This window comes from Uranotaenia lowii, chromosome 3 (genome assembly GCF_029784155.1).
Source record: "Uranotaenia lowii strain MFRU-FL chromosome 3, ASM2978415v1, whole genome shotgun sequence".
NCBI classification, from domain to species: domain Eukaryota; kingdom Metazoa; phylum Arthropoda; class Insecta; order Diptera; family Culicidae; genus Uranotaenia; species Uranotaenia lowii.
This window is the reverse complement of record NC_073693.1, coordinates 133865767-133880034: the sequence shown is the minus strand read 5'-3', so window position 1 is coordinate 133880034 and position 14268 is coordinate 133865767. Positions and strand designations below refer to the sequence as shown.

The 14268-nt window shown below is 38.1% G+C and overlaps 1 protein-coding gene and 2 long non-coding RNA genes across 3 annotated transcripts in view; 1 reads left to right on the top strand and 2 right to left on the bottom strand.

The window, feature by feature from the left end:
• Nucleotides 1-13234, bottom strand: part of LOC129750996 (carboxypeptidase B-like) — a 38054-nt gene extending 24820 nt beyond the window's left edge. The window contains exon 1 of the mRNA XM_055746229.1: nt 12795-13234. Within this exon, the coding sequence (XP_055602204.1) occupies nt 12795-13187 (393 nt within the window). The 5' untranslated portion in view covers nt 13188-13234. The remainder of the gene's footprint in view (nt 1-12794) is intronic.
• On the bottom strand, nt 3848-4533 carry LOC129750998 (uncharacterized). The gene is made up of 3 exons (XR_008738556.1): nt 4479-4533; nt 4317-4387; nt 3848-4166 (listed from the first exon to the last, which is right to left on the bottom strand). It is a non-coding gene; the product is annotated as an uncharacterized LOC129750998 (long non-coding RNA).
• On the top strand, nt 7979-8865 carry LOC129750997 (uncharacterized). Its single transcript, XR_008738555.1, has 2 exons — nt 7979-8379; nt 8442-8865. It is a non-coding gene; the product is annotated as an uncharacterized LOC129750997 (long non-coding RNA).
• Nucleotides 13235-14268: the final 1034 nt, after the last annotated feature.

Sequence of the window (14268 nt, the reverse complement as noted above, 5' to 3'; positions counted from 1 at the left end):
TAGTAGTTGCACATCCCTAAAAATCTTCTCAAAGCGCGAAGCGAGTTTGGTCTCTCGTAATTAACGATTGACTCAACTCGTTCTGGATTGGGTCGTAATCCTTGCTGACAAAGAATGTAGCCAAGGTATCCCACTTCATGGACACAGAATTTGGATTTCTTGATGTTTATGGACAAGTTGGCCATATTCAGGCGAGAAGCTACTTCTCGTAGTCGAGCCACGTGATCATCGAACGTGTCGCTTACCACGATAATATCATCGAGGTAAACGAACACGAACGGTTCAAGCTCACTTCCACCCAGTATTCGGTCCATTAGGCGGGCCAGGGTCGCCGGGCTGTTGACCAAACCGTATGGCATCCGTCGGAACTGGAAAAACCCTCGGCCTAAAACGGAAAACGCGGTGTATTTCTTCGATCTTGGATGTAATGGTACCTGTAAAAATGCCTTTGACAGATCTATAGTGGAGATAAACCTACAGGGGCCTATTCGACTAAGAATTCGGTCGGCGTGTGGAAGTGGGTACGAGTCTCTAACGGTAAGTTCGTTTAACTTGCGGGCATCAATGCAAAGTCTAACAGTGCCATCAGTCTTGTCGACTGGGACCAGACGTAGAGACCAATCACTGTATGACTTTTCAATGATGCCGCACTCGAGCATTCTGTTGAGTTCAGTGTCGATTTGAGCTTGGCGTTTTGGTGAAACCGGATATGGGTTGATACGCACAGGCGGTTTCTTCTTAGCATCTTCGCTGAGTTCGATACGATGGGAAATTAAAGGGGTCGCTTCTAGTTTATCGTCTACGGCTACTTTAAACAGGTTTTTCACTTCTTCTAATTCCAGCTGCTGATCAGGGGACAACTGTGAAACGTCCTGTAAGCTTTCTACTTCTTCAACAGAGATGGGGAGAAGCGAAGGTACAATCCCAAAAACGTTCCAGAAATCGGAACCAAGGATTAGTTTCTGTTTGAGTGAGGGAATGACCAGCAAATCCACCATTTTTGTCGAACCGTTGAAGTTCAAAGGAGCGTTCACGTATCCCAAAACTTCTAAGTTTTGTCCGTTAGCTGTAGCGACATCTAAGGTGGTTTTATGGATATGTAAACGGCAAGATTGGATCATTTTTTCAGCTCCTGAGCCTAACACGCTTCTATTGGCCCCACTATCGAGTAGACCGATAATGGGCACCCCGAAAATCGTGACCTTAGCGAAAGGACGACTGTCTTTTCTCAAATTGAGGAGAAGCTCGTTTACTTCGTTGTTATTACAAGGGACATAATCAGTGGGTTCAACGATTTGGTACCCTAGTTGGACCAAATCAATTGCGTGGGTGGGATTTTGTAAGGGATTTTGCGATAATTGAGGAACTACTTGCCCTTTCAAGCAGTTGTGTGCGAGTTTTTTGCACAGTAGGGGCAATTTTTAGTTTCATAATTCATGAAACCGCAACGATGACAAAATATGTGCGCAGGTCTGTCACAATCTTTGAAGTGATGACCTTTGAGCCTACAATTGTAGCACATATCTTCTGGCAAAGGTGAGTATTTCGACAGCAAGAGTTCATGACCATCAAGAACCGGTTTTTTCTTCGGGAATGGTTCCTGATCTTTCCTATATGAATCCCTATAAGTGTTTTTCGGTTTTCGGTAGTCATTTCCGGTTTCGTGTTTTGAATTACCGTAAAAGTAACGCGATTTTTGATACGATTTTTCCGTGTTGTCACGAATTTTCGGTTTTGTTCCGGTGCGGAGTTCATTAACTTGAGGACGTGTACGCGGATGGTCGTCGGTGGATTGGAACTTGTACCAGAACGTGGCATCTAGTTGACGTCCGAAGGTTTTAAGGTCGGCTAGATTGTCGATTTTAGACGCGATCGCGTATCCGCGGTAATCAGATCGCATATTCCGGAATATGATTTGAAATTTTCGTTTCTCTGACACGTGCTTGGTAAAACCGTTGAAAATGTTTTGCATCTCGACAAGGAAATTTTGAAATTTTTCTTTAGGGCCCTGTTTTCGGGATATCGCGCGCATTTCACTGGCGTGGTCGTGATCAGGGGATAGAAATTCCTTTTTGATTTCGCGCGTCAACTGTTTCCAGGAAATGAATTCTTCGTTTTCGACGCCTGACATAAACCATGCTCTAGCAGGGCCGCGAAATAGATTGATGGCTGATCGGAATAACTCTCGATGTGATATGTTTTCGGATTCTGCGGTGAACTCGACTTCACGTAAAAATCGCATAAGACCTTGACCGTTGTCTTTGCCGTCGTACCAGAGGTTCCAGTCGGACACTGGTCGGCCTCTACGCGCACGGTAAACATGTGGTGGTGATCGATCTACGCGTCGCGGTCGTCGCGATTGAGAATGTCGGGGATCAGAGTCAGAATCTGAATTTGAAGCGCGATAATCAGAACTGTCGTGATATGGGCGAGATTTGCTGGGTTTCGTTTTAAGGGAAATACGCCTGAGATACCTTTCGTCTCTTTCCGAATCTGGCGAACGTTTACGTGGATGGTTTCGAACTGACTTCAAAACTCGAGGCTGAGCACGTGATCTCTCACCACGTGGGTTTAGATCAACGGCTTCTTCTTCAGTTTCATCCAGACTACCAATATCATTATTGCTACCCCCATATTCGCTACTTTCTGATTCTTTCGGATTTTCTTTTTCTTTTCCATACTTTTTCTTTTTCAATATCCTATTTTTGGAAAGATTCAGTTCTGCCAATGAGCTTGCAATATTAGCCATCAGCGTTGATTGCGTTTTCTGAAGTGAAGCAAATGGGGCGAAGAATGAAGTTATATGTTCGCGAATTGCGGATTGTAATTTGTCTAAATCATTTAAATCGTTTTCATTTTCAGCGATTTCTAAAGCTCTTGTGCATCTAACGAAATAATGAGCTAATCTGGTTTTAAGAGTATCCCGAACACCTTCAAAGTAAATTCTTCGTTCTAAATAATCAACAATACATTTTATTTCTCGGTCAATCAATTGAATTTCTTCATCAATAGTTTTATCCCATCGAGTGGAATCAATATCTTGGGATCCAATTTTCTCTGCTTTCAGACGGTCTTTGAGCCGTCTCATTAATGCTGCTTTTGTATCTTTTTCAGAACATTCTACTGCTCGTATAGTAAGCTCATAAATGATCTCACTTCGATCTAAATGATGCACCATCATATTTTTATACAATTCGTTAATTTCCGAATCCATTTTAATTTAATTTATTTTTTTAACTATTTAATTTTAAATAATATATTTATGAATAAATATACCAAGAATTAGAAACTCTGGCCAATTTAATAATAAACAGGATAAGAAAATAATGTATTTTTAATTTATAATAATCGGTTGGAGAACGATCCAAAAATTTAAAACAAAATGTTTTTCGTCCCTCCCTAGGGGAATGGGTAAATGTAACCTTGGTGATAGTATTTTTTTTTGCGGGCGCCAAATTGTAACTTGAGGTTAACTCAGTGGGTGGGTGGTTTTGGTTAAAGGTGTATTGAGTGGAATTGTGGACTCAGGGTCGTAATCAGGAATCACCACGGGCTACTCCCTCTTGAGTGCTGCAAGGGTACCCAAAATAGAGATGTCCAAAAGCGTAACAAACAAACCCTGTTATAAAAAGCGAGTGGTACCTCGCATGTCACCAACCGTTTTTCGGAGACTAATTTTCATAGCTGACCAAAGTAGAAATTCTTTCTCGGAACGTATCAGGGGGAGGCATGGGAAAACGTAGTATTAACGATAACAAATCAAAAAGTGGAAACAACTTCAACTAAATAAATAGTACTAACACAGGATATTGGGTTTACAAAGTACTGCGTGGTTATTTATTGGCGACAATAACCCTAAACTCAACATCACGTTTGCTCTTATACTTGCGGTTTTACAGGTGTAGGTTTCTGGTTAGTTGTTTGCGTTGCGATCTTTGAAGCTTTCCTTATCGACCCGGTTGATTGTTCTGGTAGATTCTCACCGATTTCGGCGTCCCGAAACGGTGTCGAATCAACAATAGCTGATACAGGTCCGAGTTGGTGCGGTTGTTGTTAGGTAGACTGGATTGAGGTTATGTCCACCCGATGCGTCTTACTTTTCTGTCCGTATTTAGCGTGGTTATTTGTGTTGGCCACAACCGCCACCTGTCGAGGTCGATGCAAAGCTTGAAGGGAATAAACCAAGAAGAAAAAGGTCCTCTGGACCTGACCAGAGCAATTACTACACGTGATGTCATATTTTTGTTTACCGCATGTTTTCTTTCTTATAACTATTTTACAATATTTATATGAATATAAGTTTTAACAAAATTTACCTTTTTCTTCGTATTTTGTTTTTAATCTGTTTCAGTGTTTCTTCTATGTAACATTTCACGTGGTTTTACGGCTATTTGATATAAGAAAACAATTTAAGTATTCTCGCACAGATCCACGTGGTGTTTGTTCTAACATTTTAATCTAAACTTTAAGAATTTTACCTTTTCGTTCGTAATTCGGTGTAACTTGTTATTATTTTGTTATTATAAACTTTTACAACGTTTTTAGCTGTGTGATACACAAAATATGTTTTAGTTACACATTTTAACACGTGACTTTGTTTATACGTACTATTTCTATCAAACATACAACTTATATTTTTAGCCACTTTTAACTTTCCGTGTTTTACGTCTTTTAACTTGTAGACCTTACTTGTACTTTTTAACCTGTAATTAGTATTTATTCTTTAGAATTAGTTGAACCACTTTAAAAAACGTGATTATTACTTTTAACTTTACGGACACGGCGCGCACTTCATAGCCCTAAGGCGTTCACGGACAGAAAGAAACCTTTACTTGCTAGGCCGAATCTAAGCAACCTTGAATCACATAGAGTTCATCCGACCGTCACACCAATATATAAGTACGTCGGCAAATGGAAATGACGTGTGCGACGTTGATTGGGTGATGACACTTCCTCGCGATAACAAAAGCCTGTTCATCCGCGCCCATGGGTATCTCTCGGGAGAGAGTAGCCGCGTAGTGAGAGGGATGGGAGGTAAAATGGGACGAACCCCTGAGTGGCGATTGTTTTGACGTCTCTCGATGAGAGCTAGTGAGAACCCCTTACCAGGGATGTAGTCTGTTTTGCAAAAGTGTCGGAGACACATTATTTTTAGGTTACAAACGGTTACAAGTTATTCAATTAAAACAAGTTTCAAACAACAGCTGATTTTATTATAAATATGATATATTCCATATTATTCAATTTCTTTTAAATATACAGACCGATAACATGAAAGTTAGACATATAAGGTAACGGAACTATTTTGGACCATCCTTTTCGAGCTCCCTCATAAAGAAACTTATTATCATCAATTTTTCAACAAAAAAAGTTTAAGTCCTGGCACTAATTTTTTCCAAGATTATAAGAGTTTTATAAAAGCGCTAGACAAGGTGGTCCAAAATATAGCCTCTGGTCCAAAATAAATCCGTTACCCTATTCCACTATACTGATAATTTTTTTTTTAATTATGCTTGTCCCGCTAGGGGACGGCTGAGACCATTATGGTCCATCTTGCCTACTGATAAATTTGCAGATGATATATGATCAGAGATGCCAGGTAAGTTTTTTTCAAAAATCAGTACACAATGAAAAAGTCAGTGAACAGAAAAAATGACTGTTACATGTCATTGAAAATGGGTGCATTTATGATAATCACAGCACACATCGTTTTAAATCAGCTTGTGTAAACAAAAATAAAACAACTTTTATATATTAAAGCAATTTTCTGTTACAAAAAGAAGTAGGATACTTGTAGTAAAATTCCAGGTCTAAAAGAAATTACTTGGCGATACATTTACGTGCCAAATTTTTTAAATTATACATGAGAGAAATCCAGTGCACTTGGCAACCCAGTTACGCATCGTTAAGCAGGGCTGCCAGGTGATTTTCTCAGGACAACTCGAAGAAGAAATCAGGATTTTTCAGGACACCACTAATTTCAGCTTAGATTACATGAATAAAGGCGAATTATAGGTTCGCAGACGCCTTAATTTATGCAACTGAGGCGAGCGAAATCTTGGCTGACCTGCAATTTATAGGGAAAAGCACCATTTAAATCTCATCTGAAACAAAGATTATCATCGGTTAAACTCTTTTATTAAAGATTTGTTCGATATCCTGATAATCAGGACAAACCTTTGAAAATAAGAACACCTGGCACCTCTGTCACAGAGAGGAACGTCAAAAGGGCGGTGTTTTTGTCATTGTGTTGTTTTGATCTGGTTCGGTTGGTTTATACCGGGAAAATCCGGCAATTGCTCCCTGATTGGAAAAATAAGGATTGGCGGTCAAGGAGGTGATAAACAGTCTCAATGTTTTGAATAGAGGGAGCGGATCCAGGATACGGTTTAATCGGCAAAAGAATGAAAGCACCGAAATCTGCTACGTTTGGAGTTTGCACATCTGCTATCTTTCGACGGATGCATCAAGGTTCCATGGCGGCGGCGGTTTATAAACTTGATAAGCACGCAAGGAAGATTTTTAGCATCAGGAACTGTGAATTGATGAACGATTTGCACCGCAGAGACAATATGAGGAAATTTTTTAACACATCCGACCGGGTAATGAAGGTGAGTTTGCTTTTCTTCTTCGACGGGGAATATTTCTCCCGTATCGGTGATTTTCGAAACGTACTGATCGGGGGAAAATTCGCTATCAATATTCCACAAAACGAGCTTATTATAGATTTATGCTCAATTTGCCTTTTCGTTTGAAACTCCCCCACAGATCGAGATCTCGAAGCGATTAAATATTTTGAATAATGCGGGGCCGTTCCGTTCCTGTTCTAAGAGCTGCTACTGGTTCCTGACGAATAACATGAAGAAGAAGGTGATGATTACGGAATTTCGATCCATGAGATAAACATTGCGACTCAGGTGTACATATATGCATACATATTCCTTTAATTAGGTTCTAAACTGAAGGTAAATGTTACAGGCAAGCAACTGTGCGCCGAAAAATCAAGGCGAGGGTTTCTTCAACTAGTACAAGGATCATGCGGAAAATAGCAAAACTTCAATTGATAGGGTATCTTGAGAAGAATTTGATAAGAGCAGCCAATTTCTCCAGGCGACGTCAACAGTGCCACCCTGCCAATATTTGGAAATGCTAGGTGTTATTGCAGTGAGCCTTGAGAGGAGCTGCTGGATTTGTTGTTGAAAAGCCACCTGAATCTATTCATTGCCAAAAGTTGATCAAAGCTATTGCTTATTGTGTAGCCATTGAAGATGATGTTGGAATAATTCTTTATCAACCATGTTTTCTGTATATCTTGTAGGTATTTCAAGACGACTCATAGCATGTTTCAATGAGTACAAAGATATGTTTCAAATTCATACAAATATCACTTCGCTTATCGATTTGAGTCCAGATTCGAGTCGGATGGCATCGAGAGAAATACGTTTGAAGATAATTAACGAACATTGTAGAACATCAAAGAGAACGCGTCCCTACCCAGAAGTTCTGTTACTTTAGGCTGTTTTTGCAAAAAAGCTTAGCTAGGAGATCAAAACTTGTTTTCTTTATCCAAAATGCAAACAAAGGCGTTAGAAATTCACAAACTATAAAAATTCTAGAAGGAATGAAAAAAAATCAATTTGTCAATACATATGTTTAAAATGTACGAATACATTTTTATTGTATCTTAAATACTAACAAATACATATAAACCCTTACATATGTATATTTAGCTTTAAATTGAGTTTAAGTTAGAATCAAATTAGTTTTTAAACAAATTATTTGTTTATATTTTGAACTTGAATGGAGTTAGCAGTTTCATGCATTGAGAATTTTGAAAAAAAAGGTTTTGCGTTGACTTTAAAAATAGCGTTTAAGTTAACAGATAATGGCCCTTATTCTGCGCCGCGAATGACGTGACAGTTGGCGAGTCACCCGACCGTCACTCGACTCTTGTCACCTTATTCCGGCAGTCGGTTTAAGTGAGGTGAGAGCAAGTGACAGATACTCATTCTGAGCTGAGTGACTGGATGAACCCATCTAGCAAAATGGCGAAATTTGCTCTGATTGTGTTGTGCCGGTGTTTACGGTTCGGTTTTTGAAAATTGAATTTTAAAGTAACGAGTGAAAATTGTGCCCCGTCCTGGACAATTATCGGATTGTACGGTGTTAGCAAGCTGATCAATTAGAAAAAAAAGGACAAATTTGGCTACAAAAGTGGAAATTCCAGCCACAGAGAATTCCAGCCCAGCCCGGATTTCAGAAACAGCATCAAACTGGAGCAACAAAAATTCGAACAGCATGCAGGGGCAACTGCTGTCTCACAAATCGGTGCGCAAAAAAGCTTCCGAGTATCTGCGACAACCTTAGCAGCTATTTCAGGTTGGAAAAATAAGTTGCTTCTTTTAATCTCACCATTTCTAACTTTTGTCTACCTTTTTTAGGTTTCCCGAAATGAGAAAAAACCAGGTTTGGACCATGGAAACAATCAGTCGTATCATCGGTGTTCAAGTTCGTCTTGCGCTTTTCGATGGAATCCATTTAACTATTCCGTCCAGTCTGTTTGTTCATTTCGTTCTTTATACGACGGAAGAAGATACCTCGGAACACCGGATATACCGGTGGTGACGACTAGAAAGACGATCTGTGGGATTTAAAACCGAATCTGTGATGAGACCGAAAATACCGATGTATGTATGTGAAGTGGGATGTAAGTGACGGCTTCCCCCCAGCGACGGGAATGTGTTCCGAAAAAGCGTAGGGTTAATAGTGGCACGTTATCCAAACAAACGGGAAAATGGTGCCCTATAATATCGGATTAATGGAACATGATTTGAATCTGATACAAATAAAGAACAAGTAAAATGATTCAATGTGTTTGTTCAATTAACTTAACCATAAGTCCATAAGTCGGTTTTATGGGGACACTTTTTAAGGAACTTGCTGAATGCAATCAATTAACTGTTATTGTTTATATCATAATCAATTTCATTAAACAAGAAAATTTTCAGATTTGAATTTTGATACAAAAATCAAGGCCCTAGCTGCAGATTCCAATTAGCATTCCAGGTTCAGATTTTGGATCAAATTCAATCGAATTTGCATATTAATATTCCGATTGTAAAATATAAAACCTAGAATTCGCTTTTGATTGCACTTTTTTATCTTTGCAATTTTAAATGCTTAAAATGAGGTTGAAAACTTTTCATACAAGCTTTTTCGTTCAGTGCTAAGGTTTCCGTATCCCTTTTATCATTTAAAATCTCTTTTGACATGAATTTTTGTTAAAATTTTTACCTCGTCGGTACCTACATCCATACCGACAATCCTCACCTAAAATCGTCACCCGAATGCGACAATTCTCACCCACGGTGACTACGATAATAGGGTAAGAACTCACAAAGTTCATCCGAAGTGACGTTTCTCACCTAAACCGACTGCTGGAATAGAGTGACTTGGGTGACTCGACTATCGTCACGTCACTCGAGGCGCAGAATAAGGGCCAATATTCTTCCCATATCAAGTAGGATTTGATTCGAATGAGTGAGGGAATACAGTGGTGCGAAACAATGCGAAACTCGTTTGGTTTTAAAATAAAAATAATATAACTTAAATTATTCAAAATGAAAGTTTTGCGTTGCATCATAAACTATGGAAGATAAAGTTGTTTATTATGAAAATCGCCTTTATTTATGCAATAAAAAGAGATTGGATGTAATATTCATGGTTCATGACATATAACGAACATTTAAATTCCGAATTGTATGTACATTTTGGTGTTTTAGATTGCTATTTGAACTCATGGTTCCAACAAATTGCGAACATACATTCACTTTTTTTGTTGTTGCATAATTAAAGGCGATTTTCATCATATCCCCCGGACACACTTTTATGGAAAAAATAATGCTTAAGTTTGCTATCATGCCCTGAATGTGAAATTTAGTTTAATTTTGTTAGAAAAAATGGAGCACAGTGTCAAAATTTGGGTATCGTTTTCGACTGGTAGGTAGCACAGGGATGACAAATTTTGCTTTCGATAAAAGCTTGCTAATACCACAGAGAACCAGAGAACGGGCCCCGAACAAATATGTGTCGAATCCGTGTGAAAGAATTTGAATCGTCGGCCATTTTAAAACCGTTAAAATTGGCCTAAAAACAGCACCATCTAGTGGCTCTTAGCTAAGTGACTCAGCTGTTGTTGTCGATTTTTTTTTGTCAACAGTTGGAACACTCAGAACATAAATAACCAAAAATTTGCTTCCAGGTCGCACCAACACTGAGTTCAGTTAGTTTTCTTTTTTTTGGGGTGTAGAAAAAGTAACATAATGAAATTTGCAGCAGGAACTATATGCGCTTTTAACGAAATCTTTTTCTTTTGGAAATGATGCCTCATTTGGTACTCGTTTTGTATTGAGCCACTGATTTTGTTTGAGAAAAAAAGCAAACATTATTTAGTTGTTTGAAGAGAAAGTTCATATAAGATTTAAATTATGTGTCTGTTTTAATATAAATTATAATTTCAAAAATAGTTCAGTAAACATTTGCCGCAGGATTTCTGTATGATGTGTTAATTTATGATACCCCTCTAATGGATAAACACCACTTTTTGTTAAGGATCAAATTTTTTTTAATCAAATTTCACTCATAACGAAGCATTTCAAATCTAATTAATCGAAAGTTTCACCACCCATCTTCGTGCGAAATTCTAGCAAGTAAAAATCACGTCATTTCTGTCAGGATAGGACTTTATTACCTACTTCCGAAAATATTCGAAAATTGGAATAGCTTCTTAATATCGAATTGAGCCTCTTAGACAGAGCAAAGTAATTGCATGGAGGATACCCGGACACCTAAGAATTTAAGGGAATAGCAATAGGCATTTAAAAGTAACTTGATATCAAAATTTTATAAATTCTTCAAATATTCCCCCCTTCTATTATACTTATTACAGATATCCGATAACACCATGCGCCAAGTTTTCACCAATCCTACCGAGATAACAATTTTGTGAAAGAAAAAATAAGACTTAATGAATTTTAAAATTTGTGTTCATCCTCGAAATTTATTCTTAATTATAAAAAAAAAATCAATTAAGTCTTGATAAAGTGAATTTCATGTCCACAAAAACAAACACCGGCCAAAACTGAAAAACCTTACAATTATTTTATTTAATACCTGATTGAGTGACTGAAAATAAATTTGGCTTTGAGTGCATTTTTCATTCGTTGAAGGTACTATCGTCTGAGCGTGTAGAAAAAATGGAAAATATAAAAGTACCGGTAACGACATCTGGTGGCTCTTAGCTAAGTTGCAAAAATGGCGTCGTTTGTTTTGAAATCACGGTTGGTATTTTTACACACGGTTGGGGCTCCAGCCCGAACTCTGGTTCTCTGTGCTAATACCTCGTTTAGGCATCCATTTGATAAAATTTTTGGAACCACAACGATGCTAAATTTTGGCAGTAAATTATACCTCAAAGTGGCATCATTGTGCCCTCGAAACTGGTTCAGAAACGTTGGCCAAACAAGGCATCATTGAGGTTTCAGTGAAACCTACACTTGGTATAATCGAGGTATCCATATATGAAAAGTGAGACCCAAATTTTGGCATTGTACCACCTTTATTCGGGCAAAATGATACCTCAATTTACTTTCAAGGCATGATAGCAAAACTAGGTATAATTTTGCCATAAAAGTCTGCTCGGGATGTCATCATCATTTTGTGATCATTAAAAGATAACTTTATAATAATACATTAAATTAAAAATTGATTTAATGTAGTGTTATATAAATGTTGCATCGAACCCCGCTGTTGCATGATGCCCCGTTTGACGGTATATGATCTATGTACTCTTTGTACATTTGGGGGCACGAAAAATCTTTGACAGTAGTTTTCCGATTTTTTGTATTTGCTTTTGCCGACTTGCTATTATTTATTGTTTTTGAGTTAGAATTTTCAAGTCTTCAGTACATGACTTCAGCACAATAATAGTATGTTATACGCAAATACTTAAAAACACGTGAAGTGAAAATTTCTTGTTTGGTATTGAGTAGGTAGTATTTTATGACAACTTCGCGACCGCACAATTAGATCCCAAGGGCTGAATTCGGCTGCTGGTTGCTCATCTCTGTAGTCGATTTATATTTCTGATGTTGAATTGTCTATTCTTTTTTCTGATTCGTACTAATGATTTTGAACTATTAGTTAGAAAGTGAGATCTGACAAATCTCCTATTCATTTTAAATTTCATTATGATGAATTTCTCGAATTTCTGGCAATGATTCATTTGCTAAACCTCGTCACTGTGCCTGGACACTAAACTCTAATAACTCTCGTTTTTAGGTTTTTTATTATGTAACGAGCTGAAGATCTTCGGATTTTCCCTAAATTTTCAAATTTGGTTAATTTCTGCAACTAATGATTTATTTAACAGAAACAAAATTGTCGAAATTATTCGAAAGTAGATTTTTTGTAAAATTTTTTTGAAAACTTTTGAAATGCACATAACTTTGTCATCTTTCAACGGGAATCACAAAATTGCAATTAAAATTTAACAGCATTGGAACTTTGTAACGAACTTAATCAATGGTGTAGCTTTGAGAACTTAAACCTCTGGCTCTGGGGGCCCTAAACGTTTGGAAAATCTACTTCAGTGTTTTTGAACTTGATTCATTTTGAATTTTCATTTTCATGACCATGACCAAGCACAAAAAACATAAGATTTTTTATACATAGTAAGGTTTGAGAAGCTGAACTTTAATATCTCACTAGGATTAAATAAACATTTTTATAATTACATGCTCCCTACTGTATTGGTATCCATCCGGGTTCAACAGAGGCACCACGATCCAGTCGAAGTTCTTCAGACACCGCCAGTTGATGGCATCTCGTTCGACCAGCTGGTGAATTACGTAAAGCGCCACCGATATCGTAATCCATTCTCGAGCATGAATTCCTGCATCAATAAGGACACACATTCGCTGGGATTTATCCGTTTTACCGAACCTCGACACTGACAACTGCTGATCCGGACTTATTCGAACCGCCAAAATCGAACGATTCTCGTACGAGGTCCCACTGGAGAAAATTTCTATCCGACTTGAATAATTTTTGACCAGACTTTCAAGATAGTCGTTGACTTCCTGATGGCTTAAAAAACGATCGAAAAGACAAGGTCCATCCTTGGACATATTTCCAAATCGCTTAGTTTGGTGCTAAAATTTTAAATTCCGTTAATTTCCCTACGAAAATTCACTGACAGAATTTGTGCCTACTGATTGAGTGTTTGCCCTAATAAAATTCACTGTAAAATATCCAACAATCTTCACACATTGTACCGAACATAGTAAAATCTTTATATTCAGCCTATTTGTATTGTAAACCACTAAACTGAACGATTGAATCGCTACTCATTGAATACCGCGGAAGGAGCTAGAGCTGTTCTAACATCTGGACGTCCTCTGCCAAACTGTGGCGTGACATATTGGAATGAATGTCGCGACCTGCTCCTTCGGGATTTGCGTTGGGAATTCGCATTGGGAGGCATCGTAGCATGGTATAGAATTTATAGCCCGGTAATAGACTTGCTTCGGCAGCCATTGACAAAAACATAAAAAAACGGGCCGAGACAACATAACGACCAACTTATGTTGGGTTTAGGAGCTGAAAAAAAAAACTTTTCTATTGACTGACTATTGTTTGCATTTCTTTCGTTTTGGGGACAAGTTCGAAGAAAGTTTCTTTGGGCATGGGCAAGGTTTGCGGACGATGTTTGAAAATTGCTATAAATATAATACGCCAAAATAGTCTTTAGCTTCAGGGTGGCCACCCATTCGGGAAAAGCGGGAAAAGCGGGAAATAGACGGGATTTGAAATTCAACGGGAAAAAAGCGGGAAAAAGCCGGGATTTTTTTTGAAAAGTCGAGAATTTTTGGCTCAGTGAAAGTCTGTTCAATGAAGTCTAGTCGAAATATGTCGAAACAAGTGGAAATGGATTGACAGTTGATCATCAGTCTCTATGCAATTGACTTCGACTGATTTCTACAAGGTCGAAACGAATCCTCCTGCCGAGCTGGATCGGTTTCGATTTGTTTGAACTTGCTTCATTGAACAACGACCTGACTAGTAGAAATTGGATTTTCAACTAAATCGGCAATTAAGACAGCAAAAGAGTCTGGTCATGTTTCCGACAAGGATATCCTTGTATTCAGAAATAGCTGTCGTCCGTTTTACTATGGATTTTTTAATAATTCTTACTCGAGATATGTCGAG